The 19,350-nt window shown below is 38.1% G+C and overlaps 1 protein-coding gene across 1 annotated transcript in view; it reads right to left on the bottom strand.

Annotated features, from left to right (window-relative positions):
• HMCN1 (hemicentin 1) overlaps window positions 1-19,350 on the bottom strand; it is a 470,681-nt gene that overhangs the window by 349,275 nt on the left and 102,056 nt on the right. The window contains exon 2 of the mRNA XM_044267297.1: window positions 13,029-13,099. Coding sequence (XP_044123232.1) covers window positions 13,029-13,099 — 71 coding nt within the window. The remainder of the gene's footprint in view (window positions 1-13,028; window positions 13,100-19,350) is intronic.

Genomic DNA, 19,350 nt, shown 5'->3' with positions numbered 1-19,350 from the left:
AACCCCTTTCCTAGGGGTCACACAGTTACTAAGTGAAAGTGCAGAGACTGGAACTCAATTCTGCCTAGCCTGAGAGTTGGTGCAAACTCCACTGGGGCATTTTATTACCTTCCTCTGCTTCTGTGACTGCAAGCAAGTAGCTTGTCAGAGGAAAAAAGGTTCTCCTTTTTTAAGATACCCACGGAGTATTGTTCATTCTTCTACCGAAGCATTTGTTGAGTGTGTTGGAATTTATCTGTTTCCTCCCACTAGTTTTTTGTTCCTTGAGGAACTCAGTAAGTGTTCCTTTGTAGTTTGATTAATGAAGGGATAAATGAACAGTGAGGAAATGGGTGAATGAGATTGTGCAAAAGAAGCAATCTTGACACAATCTAGGCAAGTGTTCTGTGTTCAGCCTGAGCTTTACTCAGGCCTAGCCTGTCTGCTTTCAAAGTAACATAATTCCAGAGCTAAGCCTCCTAAACGTACAAGTATATTCTTAGTGGCATCTAAAACGAACTCCCTCCAGCTCTCATATCTCTGCATCTCTGTCTCTTTGTCTCTCTCCCTCTGTAACCCTCTCTCCATCCTGGCATGCTGTCAGCTTTAATATTTAACAAAAGAAAACACACATGGCTATGGAACTGTATCCCCCAAAACCACATAAACCGGCACATGTACACAAAAATGTAACGCGGGAAGGGCCTGACTTGGCTAACTTTGTGTTTTTCCTTGAGCTCTGAAATAGAACTTATCTGGATCAGTAGGCATATTCTTGCTCTGTATTTTTTTTTAAGATTTTATTTATTTATTTGACAGAGAGAGATCACAAGTAGGCAGAGAGGCAGGCAGAGAGAGAGAGAGGAGGAAGCAGGCTCCCTGCTGAGCAGAGAGCCCGATGCGGGACTCGATCCCAGGACCCTGAGATCATAACCTGAGCTGAAGGCAGCAGCTTAACCCACTGAGCCACCCAGGCGCCCCTCTTGCTCTGTATTTTGATATTCATTTTATCTTTATAATCTGACTGATGGTTATGATTTACTAAGCTGCCAAAGACACTTCAGATAGAAAAAAAATGGGTAGTGGAAAAACAGAAGCATGTGAACTTTTACAGTAAATATCACTCCTGGAATTAAAGAAAGGAAAAAAAAAAAACTGTAACCTCAGAGTTGCAGTGATAATTGTGTAAAAAAAAATAATAAGTTCCTGAAAAGCAAGATAAAATAAGAATGAAGAGAAATCTTATCAGTCAAGGGAGTTATAAAACAGAGATGATCACGCGGTCTTTTCTAAATACAAGACAGTGTGGGGGTAGCACTGAAGTAAACTGAACCTTTAAACCCTGAGAGGAGCTGGGGAAAAAAATGAGGTCCCTATCCAAATCCTAATGGGAAAAAGCTCATCAAATACAGGTCAGAGTATTAGGAGGAATAATCTCAGAGCTGGCCTTTACCCTTACCCCATGCCTTATTATTTCTCTTCTAGTCAATTCCTATTCCTTTTTTTAGTCTCATCACCCATTTTTACTGAACTACTGTTTATACCAGTCATTTCTCAGATAAGCTTAACTCCAAGCAATGAATAAATGAAACATTTTTGGTAGGCTCATGCCTAAGTCCAAAATAAGTATTAGTGGCCTTGTAATACTTACCCTTATTCTAACATAACTCTCACTTACTAAGCCTTGTTTCAAAGGCAGACTTCATTTTTCCTTCATGTGAATACCCACTGCTTCAAATGTCTTACTTGTGTCCATTGCCCTTTACCTATAAAATTTAGAAATGAAACTTGATCTTAAGCTGAAACTTTATAACCTCATTTCTCTTCCTTAAAACATAGTTGTGTGATTTTAGGACCAAGAAAATGGAAGGTACATGTGGAAACCATTACACTGCATTGAACCTAAAATAAAAATGCATCCAAGCAAGTATAAAATAAATCAGAATGACTGTAGAATCCTAATGCATTAGTGACATTTGGTCTTCATCACTTGTAGAAAAAACAGCAGGGATATAGTGAGAGAAAATCAGAGTATGTCATTTTTTTTTTTAAAGATTTTTTTTTATTTATTTATTTGTGAGAGAGAGAGGGAGAGAGAGCGAGCACAGGCTGACAGAGAGGCAGGCAGAGGCAGAGGAAGAAGCAGGCTCCCTGCCGAGCAAGGAGCCCGATGTGGGACTCGATCCCAGGACGCTGGGATCATGACCTGAGCTGAAGGCAGCTGCTTAACCAACTGAGCCACCCAGAGTATGTCATTTTTTTTTAAATATTTTATTTATTAATTTGAGAGAGAGAAAATGAGCAAGGGGGAGGGGCAGAGGGAGAGGGAGAAGCAACTTCCCTGCTGGGGAGGGAGCCTGTCACAGGGCTGGATCCCAGGACCCTGAGATCATGACCTGAGCCTAAGGCAGATGCTTAACCAGTTGAGCCACCTGGGTACCCAATCAGAGCATTTCAGAGTCCAAACTTTAAATCTCTATAATCAAAATAAAAGATGTTACCTTCCAGGCAGCCCACCATGTTGCCCTTTACTAGTTTGGAGAAGGTGGAATCCAAATCCAGGCATCAAAAACGGTTGCCCTTGCTTTCAGATGTATTCAAGGGTAACAATTACAACCACTTCCAGACTTTCAGGTTATCCTTTCTCAGTAATAAGGATCTGACTCTTCCACAGCTGATCTTTCAATTTGTTGGAACTTCTTTCATGTCTGATCTTAGGAGGAGATTAGTTCACCTCAATTTTAAAAATCATAAAGGATACACTATGTGCCAGCCATTCAATATCCTGATTAATAAATCAGAACATGATATGCCCTCATACTACTTACAGAATTCCTTCCTTTGTCCTTCAAGGATTCTGCACCTTTTCATTGTGACCTTTTCTTCTCCCATCAAATTAAGACACTGTCCAGGTCCCTGGTTGGGACTCCTGATCTCTCCTAACATAGGGCTCCCTTGTTTGCCCAGAGAGAAGGAGCCAAAGGAGGGCAGGGCTGTGGGCCGAAAGAGGCCCTTGCAGCCACTCACCATCTGCTTGTTCAAGGATTAGGCAGGCTTTCTTTCTCCCTATTTTCCTTGGGCCATGACCCTTCTCTGTCTTTCCTTAGTACTCCTCAGATTCAGCCTTCCCGCTAAAATCTCTGTCTTCCTTTCCACTCTAACACTCGCATATGGATTTTATATACTCCCCAGCACATTTGGTATTATCTTTGTTATTGGGTAGTGGAAGCAGATTATAACATTGTGATTGTGTAATGTGTGTTTTATTTTACCACTTATGTACTTTTAGGTCTTGGAGGAAAAAATAAAAAATAAAATATATATATATAATATGCATATTTTATATATATTATAAAATATATATATAAACACAATGCATTTTTACTAATAAAATCATTATAGTTTATGAACACTGTAATTTACGGGGAAGTTTGAGATAGATGAAATGTATGGGTTGTTTCAGAGCTAGTAGTCATTAAACGAAACTAGTGAACCAAAAGCTAGATCATCTCACAGGAGACTCATATATATGAAAAGTCTAGATAAATGGGGATGTTTAAAAATCAACATGAATACAGAAGGAGGGAGACCTGGTTTAAAGTTTATAGGAGGAAATAGGACCAACTGAGCTGGTGACTGCACCTGAATTCAGTCACATGATATGATGACCAAAGGCCAGTATCAGCCTCCAACACCAAGAGAGGCTCTAGGACACAGCTCCGGAGGAGGGCCCCCATGTATCTTCTGGTGATGAAGACCAGTGCTATAGAATCCCTAACTGGGGTTAGTTCATTTCTAAGGTATTGATAGGTTTCTGGAAGGGATTCAGACATCTGATGGAATAAATGGACGAGTAACAAAGGGAATACCAAAACCAAGACTCCACAATTCTCCCTGACACTTTTTCAAGGCCTAAGAATAAAGACAGCTTCTTGACAACTGCTTGATCAATTTGGATTGAGAAGAAACTCTTAATTTCTTCTACATTCATTTTGCTCAACGTGAGGTTGATCATTTTCTCTAGGAGTCCTGGCTTTAGATCACGAAACATTCTCCCACAGAAAGCATTTTGACCTCCATCCTTACCATCCCCTAAAAACTGTCAAAATCAGATGCAATTCTTACTATGGGGAATAGAGTTATCCTTTGGTTGGGGAAGGAGCATGTATGGGGCGAACCCAGGCATCATGGGTCAGTGAATTCCTCTTCTTAAAGTTATTTTGTCACATGTAACTGTAATGTTGACTCTGCAATGACTCATGTGTTTACCCTTTGGAACAGTGACACACATGCACACTTTGAAAAGAAAATCAAGACTTTTATCACCATAATCCACACCCACCTCATTCTGCCTATAGTCTGCTTTGAAAAAAGTAATCCAATGGTCAGAACACTCTTCTACACTCTCTGTCCTTTGAAGTGCACACATAAAAGATTGTTAAGAAATCATCTATATTTTTGCTTCTAGATAGCATATCAGGGTACACAGCTTGAAAAAAAGCCAAGTATTTCTACTCAGGGCCCTCCCTTTTCTTTATTCTCTGAGGATTTAGGATTATTTGTCCCTCAGAGAATTCACATGGTCTAGCAGAAAACTCCAGCAGCAAATCGAAGTTCTAAAAGGGGTTTCATTCAAACTGCAAGAAATTTCAACTCTAACAAAAATAATCAAAACCTCACACAAATACAAACTACAGTATGAACACTACTTTTCAGTCCCTTAAAGGGCATCTTGTCCTCATGTCTCTCCAAGGTGTTTGTGAGGTAATACTTAAATAAGCTTACCAGAGTAAGTAATGAGAACATATGTTGAGCAATAGAAATAAAATTTATTTATAATTAACTTTATCATTTGCTACTCAGTAAAGTCAGGGGAGCCAATTACTCAAAGTAATTAGAGGCAACAGTGAAAATCAAAACCTTCAAGGAATAAATTCATTTCATTGAGGATGAGACTAGACCTAGACTTATATCTGTCTTTAATTCTCTACACCCCTACTTTGAAATAAAATACAAAGAAAAATTCTATAAATAAATATCAATTTGGTTAGTGTAATTAGGTTTCTTAAAGCGATATTTAGAAAATAGCAGAGTGATAAAGGACACTGGCTTTGGCATTAAAAACCCCTAGTTTTGACACCAGCTTTACTCCTTGCCAGTTTGATGACCTGATGAAGACTTATTACCAAAATCTCAATGCTTGAGTATCCTCATTTGTAAAAAGGAATATTAATATTTTTGTGGGTGTGAATTGAGAGAATGACTTTAAAATATGTGCACCATCACAAGGCACATACTCCACAACTGCTGGTCATTTATGGCAGGATTCTTTGGGGATTATTTCCCTTAAAAAAACTTCAGGGTACTACAGGTAATAATAATAGCTAACATTCCTCAAGCCCTTACTTTGGGTGGGACACTGGTTCTACTATTCTTGAAGCTTTTACATGTATTCTGAGTTACATGCATTGGAAGCCATATCTCACCTTTTTCCCTAAATTAAATACACGCCATTCCTCCTGTAAAATTGAATTTATACACTTCTATATATATGCATTTGTAAGAAAGAAAACTTAAATAGAAACAAAAGCTGCTGTTTTCAGTTGAGTCAAGGCCAATACTGAAAACAAAAATCACATCTTTCATAGTTTTACAGTGTGTCTATATCTGCACTTACCTATAATCCCTTCCCTTTTCTTTTCTAGTCTTTTTTTTTTTTTGCTTTTTCTTAATTTCTTTCTGTTACAATCAGTTTGGTTTTTTAAATTCATATAGATTTTCCTATAAATCTAGAAATAAAAAGTATACTTTTACATAGTTAGATGATTTAGAAAACTAGAAATTAGATAAAGTGTATACAAAATTATCATCATATATATTGCTCTTCTAAAATCAGCACTATCCTGTCCTCCTCTTTTTAACCATTTTGGCCTGTCTGGCCATGTTTCTCATACTCTCCTTTGCAAGTATTAATCCTGACATCAACTGTTCCTACATTACAGCAACAAAACACTTTTTACTCTTAACTTCAGCCTGCTACAGTTTGCCTATTTATACTTCTGCTTCTATTAAAGAATTGCAATAGTAATCTTCTTCCTAACTATCCTGTTGGTATGTGATGATGCCACTCTACGTATTTTTACTCTCATTCCTGCTTTTTTAAGGTCAATTTTACTAGCAGACTTTGCAAAGGGAACATGAAGCTTTCCCGTTTTAGGTACCAACTATCTGTATGAAAAAAAAAAGGATTTTTTTTTTTACAATAATTCTATTATTGTAAAACCTCTTTTTCTTTACATTTCAACTGTTTGACTAATTGCTTTTTGTTCTTTAAAACAAAAACAAAAACAAAACATATAGATAGGGGGCGCCTGGGTGGCACAGTTGGTGAAGCATCTGCAACTGGCTCAGGTCATGTTTCCAGGTCCTGGAATCAAGCCCCAGGGTCAGTCAGGCTTCCTGCTCCACGGTGGTGGCGCAGAGTGGGGAGGGGACTGTTTCTCCCTCTCTCTCTGCTCCCCACCATAAATAAATAAAATCTTTTTAAGAAGAAGATATAGATAAAAGGCTTTAAAGCATATTGCTGCTATACCATTTTCTAAAAATCAAAAAGGTTTAGAGTTTCCTATAAAGAATGTGACCTTAGACAGGACTTTGCACTGCATATTTACAGGGATACTAATTCCCAAAGCTCTGTGATTTGAATACCATTTGTTGACATCTGTCTTCCCTTCTTTTCCCCAGAGAGAAAGTTCAGATGCTTTTCAAGTTACTCCCTTGTATTCCAAATGAAAGATAACAAAGGAAAATGAAAATAATGTTATAAATTTAATGATTTAAGTTTAGTGATTTTTTTTTTCTAAGTTTTTCTTGGAAAATTTTAAATTGCTTTTCAAGTTACCTATACCTCTATTAAAAAAATAGCCAAGTCTAGTGTAATGTTAACAGCCAATTATTTAAATTAATTAAAACTAAATTTTCTTTTTTTCAAAACTATTAAAAATGCAAGAAAATTAGTAAATTTAAAAATTTTTTTTAAGTTAAGTTTTTTATTTTTAATATTTTATGTATTTATTTGACAGAGAGAAAGAGAGACAGTGGGGATACAAGCAGGGGGAGTGGAAGAGGGAGAAGCAGGCTTCCTGCTGAGCAGGGAGCCTGATGTGGGGCTCAATCCCAGGACCCTGGGACCACGACCTGAGCCGAAGGCAGACACTTAACGACTGAGCCACCCAGGCACCCAAAGCTAAGTTAGTTTTAAGAAGACAGCAATTCTTGTTGTTCATGATACCAGTGATTTTCAGGGCATCACTAAAAATGGTAGAAGGAGAACTGAAGAGGGGTCTGGAAATCATATACAAAACAAAATTCAGTATCTCGTGCTAAAATTTCATGAAATTTGTGGAGTTCAGCTTCTGGACTGACTTATGAAATAATAAAATTTTCTCTAAGCAAACACTGATGAGAAAACAAAATATATTCTTCAGATTAGGGGTTAAGTGATGATGTAGCCTTGAGTCTTTTCATACCTGACCCTTACTTAATGAAAAATCTTGCCACTCATTTAAAATGTAACAATGCCTGTAACAATGCCCAATGTTGAATAAAGGGAAAAAGTAAATATTTGTTTTCTTCCCAAACTGGTTGTTCTACTTAAGCATCCTCTTGGATCCCAAGACAATGCAAAAATAAACCCCGTAAGATATAGCCAGGCCAGAGAAAACCTCCAGAACAATGTACATCAGCTTTCATTCCAGGAGGAAAGAAAAGAAAGATTAATTTTTTGAGCAGAGACATGATACAACCCTATGGAGTACTTGTGTCAGGCTCAATTCCAGGGCTGCACCAGGGCTCTAGGGAGGGAATCGATGGAGGATGAGCTAGGAATCCTGATCCTTCACCCTGGAGACAAATGGAGCACAGAGGGTAAGCACACTCCTTGAAGATCCTCCAGAACAAAAGAAAGGGAGAGGCAGGAAGTCAAGAAGTGCCAGTGCCAGGCCTCAGTGAGAATGTAGGGATTTTCATTCTAGCCAGATATTAAAGAATACAGCTCAGCTGCACTTCTGCATAGGGGAAAAAAAAATGAGTACAGTAAATCCTTTCTTAATATTCTATCAGCTAGAAATCTCCATTCCTTGGCCCTTCTGAATCTCTATGTAATGAAAACTGATAACTGGGTTTTTAAGTCATTCTTTGTACTGTCAAGTAAGTTTAAATTATATTTGTTATTATATTTATATAATATTGTGTAATTATAATATTGATAATATATTATATATAATACATATACAGGACAGGGGTCAAGGAGTGTAAAGGAACATATATAATATATATAATATATTATATATAATACACAATGATATATAATTAATATATATAAATATAATAATATAATATTATATATAGTTTTTACTGTTAAATACGTATTTTTAAAAGAGGCTAGCCTCATATAACATCCACTTACTCCACATCTATTTAAGTCTACTCTAGTGCATATACCAGTTACCCCATGGATGGATCAAGAGGCCCAATGAGAGCTACAAGGCTCTTGCTCACAGGAGTTCATAGCAGAATAAAGCAACATAAAAATTTTAACAATCAGGGCAGTACAATTTCTAATTCCCATAATTCATGTACAGGATGGAAATTTTTATGGAAAGATTTTTTTTCAGGGGATCCTGGGTGGCTCAGTGGGTTAAGCCTCTGTTTCAGCTTGGGTCATGATCCCAGGGTCCTGGGATCGAGCCCCACATCAGGCTCTGCTCAGCAGGGAGCCTGCTTCCCCCTCTCTCTCTGCCTGCCTCTCTACCTATTTGTGATCTCTCTCTGTCAGATAAGTAAATAAAATCTTAAAAAAAAATAAAAAAGAAAGATTCTTTTCAGAGGATCTGGACACCTCAAGTGGCAAAGAATTTGCTATATTGAGTGATAGAAAACTAAATTCTAAGTAAGTATCAAGAAAAGACTGAAAAAGAATGACATGGTATAAGAGAAAGGAAATGGAGGATTATTAGTGGAAAAAATAATCAGAATAAATTTAGCAAAAGAGAAAAAGAGCCAAGGGATAACTATGGAAATCTATCGAGATTTCTCATGAAATATAGTTTATTTTAGTGTATAATTTAAAAATGATAGAGGCACAATAAAAGAATCATGACTGATTACATATTTGTAATGCCAAGCTTTGACTTATTCACCCTATCCCCCAATTATGCTCATATCATGCACAGTTATATACACAATTACAAATCAAGTCATTCACCCAATAGTGAAACCAAAGTATTAAACTTCAACTCTTCAACTTCAACTTCAAAGAATTAAATTTCAACTCTTCAACTTGGACTCGGTTGGTATATTCAATCTTTCTTTCTTTATCAAAGAGTAAGCATGTTCTCTATGTCATGCATTTTACTAGGGTAATGATGACTAAATCAGACATGGTTCTTCAGTGTGAAATCCCAACTACTTTGTAATGGAGAGAGGTAGCAATGTATGACCTAGCCTGGAGGACAGGGAAAGATCTCTGAGTAAGTGGTACTAAAGATTAGACTTGGAATACAGGATTTCAAATCGGGATAAGGGAACATGGAACTGAAGGTAGGATGTAGGACAGGAACTTCCCATCCAAGGAGAAGAGCATGTGCAAAAATGCCACTGGGAGATGGGTGAGGATACACACAAGGGGAGGCTCTATGGAAGCCCCCTAAGACAGAGCCCAAGCCCAGAGCAAAGAGTGGCTCTATAGAAGGCTGAAACAGAGGCAGATCTCAGGTCACTCAAAATCCTGGGAAGAATTTGATGAAGTAGGGATGACAGTAGAGAATATTAGGGGGAAATATGCATAGATGTATTTCGAGATCATTTCAGAGATGTATTTTGAGATCATTTTGTTTACAGAATAGAGAATAGCCTGGAAAATAAAAACAAGAATAAATGCAGGAAAATCACTTAGAAGCTTTTTTTAAAATTTGTTTAGACTGAAGATATAGTAATTGGGACTAGGATAGTACCAACAGAAATAGAAATCAATTGATATGAAAAACATTTAGAAAGTTAAAAACCAAGACTGGGTGGTTTGGATGTTGGGAGAAAGGGGAGGGGTATATTAAGGATGATTCAGACTTTTTGGTAATATAACCAGATTATTGTAGGCATCATTCACAAAGATGACAGAGGACAAAGAGCAAGGATTCAGGATCAAGTATGGAGCAATAGAAAGGGCCCATTTGTGAGTTTCACTGTAGAGGGCCACTGGGACATCCAGAGACTGACATAAGGTAAGGGTTTGTATCTTAGAAGAAAACTCAAGGCTAAAAATATTTATGTGGATATGGGTGATTTTGCTTAAAGGGAGGATATAAAAAATATTTAGATGGTTAAAAACCAAGACTTGATGGTTTGGAATATTGGGGGAAAAGGGAAGGGTATATTAAGGATGATTCAGATTTTCTAGTAGCATAACCAAAATATTGTAGGCATCTTTCACAAAGATAACGAATAGAGGTCAAAGAGCAAGGATTTAGGACCGAGGGTGGAGCAATGGAAAGGTCATGTGGAGAGAAATGAGCTGCCTAGGAAGGTGAGGAAAAGTGGAAAGAAAAAAATGAGAGTGTAGGAAAGGGTGTATTTGTCAAAGACAACAAAGATGTCCTTCTAAGATGCTGATGACTGAAATGTTTCCACTGCATTAACAAGACAGAGATCACATGTCACCAGCTACAACCACCTGATGATGTGGGGCTGTGGGGACTAGAGTGACATAGACAGAGGAGCAAATGGGGGAGACAGGTGTGAGGTGTGAGGACATGATGGTGTGAGGACATGATGGTGGCGAATGCAGACGACTTTCTTGACACTGAAGGAACTAAGAAGGGTAAAACTTGTTCTTTATAAGAGGATTTGAGAAAAATAGAGATTTATTGTTTATTTTGTTTTGCTTTTTATGGGTTGGTTCGTTGGGATTGGTTTGGTATAGAGGGACAAGGACATACTTAAGAATAAATGGGGGGGGTACCTGGGTGGCTCAGTGGGTTAAAGCCTCTACTTTCAGCTCGGGTCATGATCCCAGGGTCCTCGGATCAAGCCCCATGTCGGCTCCCTGCTGAGCAGGGAGCCTGCTTCCCCCCAACCCCCGCCTGTCTCTCTGCCTGCTTGTGATCTCTGTCTGTCAAATAAACAAATAAAATCTTAAAAAAAAATAAAAAGAATAAATGGGAGCTTTTAAGCAGCTGAGAGAAAAAGCTTGAGAGAGCTAGGATCCTGAGAAAGCAGAGTTGAGATCAAGTAAAGAATGAGAATAGAATGGGTACTGGATGTCAGTGGATTTGAGGTATGAGGAGGAGAGGGCTGCCATTTGTATGTACCTGTATTTGAAACAGTAAGTGCGGTCACTTGCTCAGAGTAGATAACTCACTGAAGTAACCAGTCGTAAAAGGGTAAGGGGATGAAAGTTTAAAAATAGTAGACAAGGTCTGTAATTGTCATTGGGAGAAACAGGAGATTTATTTTTCTTAAAGATCTTATTTGTTTATTTTGACAGAGAAAGAGAGCAAGCATAAACAGGGGGAAGGGCAGAGGCAGAGGGAGAAGCAGTCTCCCCACTGAGCAAAGAGTCCAATTTCCTGGGATCATAACCTGAGCTGAAGGCAGAGCCTTAACCTACTGAGCCACCAAGGTATCCTAAAATGGGAGATTAATTGACCAATAAATACAGTAAGATCATGGGAGTATTTAGAGTCTAGTGGAGATAGATGGGTTTGTATTTACAGTGGAATCAACAACCTGCCCTGTTGTTGGACTTCAACCGCACTTGACCACTGGTGGACGGCATGAATAATGCAGACCACTGGGGTCAGAGGGGAACAAGGTTTGCCTTTTGAACAGAAAAGCAATGAACAAGAAAGAAAAATGTGTGTTTTTGAAATGATAGGACTCTGAGCTAGATTGGGGGAAAGAAAAAAAAGAAAGAAAGAAGAAAAGGAGAGATCTGATGGCCTGGGAGACAGGACGACAGGACAGGGGTCAGTGAGGGTAAAGAACAGTTGTAAATAATTGTGCCAACAAGTGTGGTGCACAAGTTGCTGTTGCTCTAATGCTTGAATTAGAGTGATTTGAGAGGTAGAATGGATTAGTGATGATAAGGTCCAGAAGGTGCATGGAAGACTGAGATAAAGTAAAGAACGGTTATTGAGGATGACTAGCAGGTCAAGGAACTGAGAGGGAGAAGGTTCTGACAGGTCATTCCCATAAATGCTGAAGTCCCTGGAATAGTGGCAGCCCTGAACGGGAAACGTAGCCAAAGAACCAGGTACCAGAAGCTTAGAGGAATGATGGGGAGTGGTCAGAATGTCTGGAAATGACTGCAGCAGAGACCATCCATGGAGGACAGCATAGTGAAGCAGCCTCAAAGAGCAAGTTTTTGTCGTTGTTTTTTTAATGAATGGATTTAGCAACAATGACCTCAGAGCAGCACTAAGGAGAAAGTACAGACTAACCCTATCTCCAAGTCCTGTTTGCAGAATAACACTTAAACCAGTATTATTCTTCTTTTCTCATAACCAAATTATACTTAGGGTCAAAAATTTTATAGAGTTGATTTATAGCACACAATATAAAAATTATTTTAATTATACCATTTCCATTAAGGGGAAAGAATTAACTGTTCCTTATGAATCTCAGTGAAGGGACTCTCTGAGAGCAGGATTCAGTAAACTCCTGTCGAGGGTCATATAGGAAATATCTTGGGCTAAGAGGGCCAAATAGTCTGTCAAAACTTCTTTTATCTGCTACTGTTGCATGACAACAGCCACGGGTGATTCATCAATAAAGGTGAACCCAATCTGCCCTACTCCCACATCTACTGTTCAATTTATTCAGCACACAAGAGAGGCAGTAGTAAGAAAGTGAGAAGTGAGAAAAAGAAGTGGTATTGGAATTTAGAAGTCAACAATGACTTCTATCGGATTTAAAAATAAGGGAAATCAGATAAAAATTCATGCTTTTCCTTTCCCCTAAAACAAACTGAAAAAGCGAAAGCAAGCACTTACCTGAACATACAGTTCTCTGAGTTCATATTGAAACTTCTTGGGATCTGTGGTAATTGTCACTGGGCCAATTTCTATGAAGATAAAAATAACACGGGTGAATAAACGGTAATCAACAGCATTAAAGACTTTATTGTGTTTGCACATGTCTTTCATTCTGCACACTATATGGTTATTTATGAATAAGAAACATATAGCCAGCAAAACAACAGACTGTTTCTCAGCTTATAGCTAGCTACCAAAGAATAACTTAGATTTTGCTGGAAATCATGCCTACGTAAATTTTTAGCCTTAAGAAATTCAGAGGGACAGTGAAAAATGTCATAAGACAAAGAGTCAGGAGACCCCAGGTTCAGTCCCTCTGTACTCTCACTGGTTAGTGAATATTTATTGAATACCTATTTTGTTGCTGGACTCTACATTAATCAGTTACCCAGCCTATAATTCTGATTTCTCCACTAAATGTGTTTGCAACTTTTCTGTAAGTTCAAATTAGTTGAAAATAAAAACTTGAACGTTAAACAACATTAAAAAGAAATGAACGTCAATGCCACAGGGTTTTTTTGTTCTGTTTTGTTTCGTTTTTATTAACATATAATGTACTATTTGTTTCAGGGGTACAGGTGTGTGAATCATCAGGCTTACACACTTCACGGCACTCACCATAGCACACACCTTCCCCAATGTCCGTCCCCCAGCCGCCCCCTCCCTCCCCTACCACCCCCCAGCAGCCCTCAGTTTGTTTCCTGAGATTAAGAGTCTCTTATGGTTTGTCTCCCACCCCAGTCCCATCTTGTTTCATTTTTTCCCTCCCTTCCCCCCATCCCCGTCCTGCCTCTCAAATTCCTCATATCAGAGAGATCATATGACAGTTGTCTTTCTCTAATAGACTTATTTTGCTTAGCATAATACCCTCTAGCTCCATCCGCCTCACTGCAAAGGAATGCCACAGGGTTTTTAAGAACTTGCAGAGACACTGAAATGAGGACATTAAAAGTTGAGGATATCGTCCCTACCACATCCGTCCCCCAGGGCTGGGGGTGCTGTCTGTCACTATCACCATTCTCCTGAGCTGACTTTGACCAACATAATTATTTTGTGGTTGCTGCCACCCTCACCGCAGGACTAAAGTCAGGGGAAGAGAAAAAGCCCAGATACCAGGGTGGGTTAAGTTGACAATATTTTTTTCCTAGGATACAGTATGTCTATGGTAAACATTTTAATCCACAAAGATCATTTTCTTAAAAAAAAAACCATCACCTTTTTTTTTTTAAGATTTTATTTATTTATTTGACAGACAGAGATCACAAGTACGCAGAGAGGCAGGCAGAGAGAGAGGAGGAAGCAGGCTCCCTGCTGAGCAGAGAGCCCGATGTGGGGCTCGATCCCAGGACTCTGAGATCATGACCTGAGCCCAAGGCAGGGGCTTAACCCACTGAGCCACCCAGGCGCCCCTACCATCAACTTTTAAAATAGACAAGTGGAAAGTGGCCTTTACAGGTATCGAGTACTTCCTTAAGAAACATTCATCTATTTAAGGAATATAGGATTAAAATTCATCAGAGTATCACGTGCGCAGACATATCACCTTAAATTCCCAGGTGGATGAAAATCTATTTTATCTAATGAAGATACAGGCTGTATTCAAAATGACAATAAGCAATTTCAGTACAAAATTATAAAAATATTTAACACTGACTTTTTATAACACATTTTTCTAGCTTCAAAGGCACACTGCTAGACAAACGCCTTTATGACTTCAAAGGATAATAATTAATTAGGCCTTCTATAATGTGCTAAATATAATACAGAAACAGACTGTAGGATTTTAGAATGAGGTAAATTGGAAAGGAAGCCCAATTTGTCTGCCATAACCCCTGTAATTTTTCTTAGAAGTCACATGAAAACTATGCCTGCATCCTTCATCACAGATTAGACTAGACACCTTGCAGTATGCAAAAGGAATGGAGAAGCAACTGGAGAAACTGGGTGAAAAGGCAAACATCTGCATTCCATACCAAGCAGAACAGTTATTAGTTATGCGAAAGTCTTGTCCCAAGTGTATGGAAAATCAGAGAAGCCTACTCCCTCAAGACTAAACAAAGGCATACTTTGCAAAGGAATGCAAAATAGCAAAGAATATGCCAGACGGTTACACCCTGACATATAAATTGTCAGCAGCACTGTCAAGCCAAACTTCTATGTTCCTACATGGCAGAATACTGAAATAATTCTGGAATTCAAAGCTCAAGACTTAGGAAGAAATACAAAGAGTACTAGAGGAAAGCAATGACATAAGACTAAAGAAGGCACCCATACAAGAAAATTCCTACAATAAGAATTTAAAAATTAGCCCTGGATATATGACTGTTCTTTAAGAGTGGAGATCAAGGACTGCTATTAAAATAAGAGGACTGATTAGCCTTCGTTTATATCCATAGACTCAAATACCCATTTGTTTTCAACAAAGATAGGAAATCCCTCCTGCAGTTCATTAATAAGCCTTTTTGCAAACTACACTGAACAGTGGAGATAAATCTTTTATCAGTTATGAGAGATACCCAAAGAGAGGTGAGGGCTTGCTGAACTGCCGTATCCCTCCAATTGTAAGCATCCTTTCCAATTCTTTCGAATTGAATGATAATGACTGTTTGGCAAAATCAGCCTCCTCCCTTCCATTCCAGTCTTTCTCTTCACTTCACACAGCCCTGTGCCAGTTGCATTATAAGCAATGCCCTCTTCTCTTCCTTTTTGCTCATGTTGGTTTCATCCCCTGCCAAGCCTCTGAGGACATCCAGCAGGTACAACTCTGTCCTCTCTTCCTGCCTGAACATGGTCCTCTACTGCTCACAGAATTAAGTGGGAACTCTCCAAGGCATTCCAAGTCTCTCTTCTATTAATCCAATTTTCTAACTTTCTCAACATCCCTTAGCATGAGGTTACTGTGCTTCCTCATTAATACCATGGCCGTCCCCACTGTCTTTCATTGGCCCATATGCTGCTCATTCTAAAAAGCCTGATTTAAGTCCTATTCCTTGAATGTTTTGACTTTTCTCCAACTTGCTTTAATGTTGCTTTTAATTTGTACAATAAAGACATGGGGAAAATAAAGGTGCATAGCATTTAATCTATGAATGAGATCATCTCCACTTTATTCAGTTAACTTTATCTTATTGCTTACAAACAAAACCCACCAAAAAATCAACCAATCAATTAACCATCAATCTCCAAACAGAACTACTGAGCTATAAGGACATTAAAGATCATTTGGTTCAATCTTTTATCTACAAACAATAAAACTTGAGGTCCAGGGAAGATGAACTTGAAAACTTTGGTGGTAGGAAAAAACAAAAAAAAAAAGCTAAGATATCTGAAAACGTTTTCTACACAGAGCAACATGTGCAGCTGTTCTTTTTTCCAAGATCTCCATTCTACTGATGATTGTTACTACCAACCTTCTCCTCCTTTCTTCTGGACCACAGGCAAGATAGGCCATGTCTGAATGCCTAATCTGATGCACACGATATCCAGAATTCTTTATTACTGAATGCTTGGAAATTATCTTTAATAGACCAAAGAATAATAAAGAAAAAAAAAGAATAAAGGTTAAAGGTTAAACCCAGACCTTCAAATCTTTTATTATTTGCTCTTTCATTACATCATGAAACCTCCTTGCTATAGCTAACATCCATGGGACATGATCAATAGGACACTAGTTAGCCAACCAAGAAGGTTTTCAGTCTTCCCTATTATCCAAATGTTTTGTTCTTCACTTCAACCAAGTTATGAATACATAATCAATAGATACCATTTTCTACATATAGCTTATCTTAAAAAACAAACAAACAAACAAACACAGGCATCTAGGTGACTCAGTTAGTTGAACACTGGACTCTTGGTTTCAGCTCAGGTCATGATCTCAGGGTCCTGATACCAAGTCCTGCATCAGGCTTCATGCTCAGCAGCTCAGCACAGAGTCCACTTGAAATTCCCTCTCCCTCTCCCTCTGCCCCCCACCCCGCTCACACATATACTCTCTCTCTATCAATAAATAAACAAATAAAATCTAAGGAAAAAGAAATATTAGGGCAACATGTATTATTGCAAATATAAGAAATATGTCATGCTTCAGAAGACCATTTTTGATTAAAAAAAAAAAAAAAGTGTCCAAAACCGCAAGGCAGTCACCTCTTCTCATTTTGTTATTTCTCGTTTCCTAGGGACTTATCAGATGGGTTGGATTTATTTCCAGCATCTCAGCCATTGTTCTCTTAATCTCAGTTGTTGGATTGTATTTGAGAAAATAATGGAAAGAAGTTCACAAGGTAATATTTTCTTTCACTGCTTCACTTGGCAAGATTGATATCCAGTTTCTCACTTCCTTTTTCCTCTCCACTAATAGATTTCTGCTCCTTACAGTTTTTCTTTACTCAAAGTGCTTCTTGATAATATGAGGAAAAGAAACTGCTGCTTGCTCGGGATTAAACCGTACCCATGCATGATTTGATAACGGTGTTCCCAATTTCTTTGGTTTTAGAAAACATATAGTTCTTGGCTTTATATTTACAGTTACACGTAAATACGTGAAAAGTTAAAATGAGACCCCCTAGCTGCATTATAAACTAAACAATATTTGTAGAGCATTATAGAAGAATCAAACATATATATATAAGTCACAGAGCTTATCATAATGGGAATTGTTGAAAACTACAGCAAGCTATGAAACATAGGAAAGTCTATTTAATGCCTGAAAAGAGCCAAGTAATACAGAAAGGGAGAGCAAACCTTCTCAGTGTCCAGGGAGAATAGAGACCCCTGAAATACACAGTGAAAGTATCAAGGAAGAGATGAGGAAGGAGCTGGGAACAAAGAGAACATCAGATTAACAGAGGCTGGCATTAGTGCAGAGAAATTCCAGGCACTGGGACATGGGCTGTTCAGAATCCCTCCCATGAATCTCAACATGTTCCATGCTCTAAAAATTCTACTCTCTGTCAATTCAACACAAATCAATTATAATGTCTTCTATGTGCCAAGTTACTAGTAAACAGACCTATTCAAAGCATTAAGTTGTCTAAATGAAAATTATTTTGTTTCCTGCTTTGGAATGCTACAGAAAAGCAGATTAGTAACTATATTCACTCTCACTTTTCACTTTAATCCACAATCCACTCTTCCCAGATTTCCCTATCCTCATTCAGTTATAATGTTGCTGTCCAGCACCATTTTTAAATGATCTGCATCTAATCCATGAAAACAAAACTATTTCCTGACTTTGAACTAAGCTAATGCCAAAGTATATTTCAGGACTCATTAAATTGAGTACATCGCTACTCACACGAGAATAGGTAATTTTGAAGACCACTTAAATGCCCTTAATGATTGTTCTGACATAAAGTGATGTATTTGGTGTGTTTTATAAAATCTGGGCCACTGGTGAATTCATGCCTGTTATCTCATATTGATTACATAGCATTCTGCTCCACTATCCAAAGAGATTATTCATTTAACAATGAGTTGTATGATAACCTTAAATACATGTACTTAGCGAAACTGCAGCCAATATTTGTAAAATGCAAGGGTCATTTCACTTGGCCTGCTGCTGCACAGGATACAGAAAAAATCATGAACTTGAATTCAGCAATGTTACACAGCTGTTCAGAACAGGAAGCAAAGAAGAATGCCCTAGTAATCGACACAGGACTCTGAGGTGTATTAAGTAGGAAGGATGTCATTGCTTACACTGGACCTTAGCCGAGCTGCAGCAAGCATTCTTGCGAAAACAAGTGTGGGAATTTTAATGGCCAACAAAGTCCAAACTCTTAGTTTTACCTGAAACCCTAAATTTAAAAAGTGGCATTTTAACACCCAAAATATACCCACGTATTGACAAGGTATACCCAAGAAGAAAACATATAATATTTTGTCAAGCTATTTAATAAAATTTAATATAATAATAAAATTTATTTAATAAGCTTTCCAGTGTGATTAAGGCACTCTGAAAGCAAACAAGAAGAAAATGAATACAATGTACAATAACATTTTAAATTTTAAAATAATGATATTCTTTTTTTTTTTTTAAAGATTTTATTTATTTATTTGACAGAGAGAGATTACAAGTAGGCAGAGAGGCAGGCAGAGAGAGAGAGGAGGAAGCAGGCTCCCTGCTGAGCAGAGAGCCCCATGCGGGACTCGATCCCAGGACCCTGAGATCATGACCTGAGCCGAAGGCAGCGGCTTAACCCACTGAGCCACCCAGGCGCCCCGATATTCTTTTTTTTTTAAGATTTTATTTATTTGACAGAGATCACAAGTAGGCAGAGAG

Source organism: Neovison vison, chromosome 10 (assembly GCF_020171115.1).
Source record: "Neovison vison isolate M4711 chromosome 10, ASM_NN_V1, whole genome shotgun sequence".
NCBI lineage: Eukaryota > Metazoa > Chordata > Mammalia > Carnivora > Mustelidae > Neogale > Neogale vison.
Note: the sequence above shows the minus strand (reverse complement) of the source record. Positions and strands in the feature narration are given on the sequence as shown.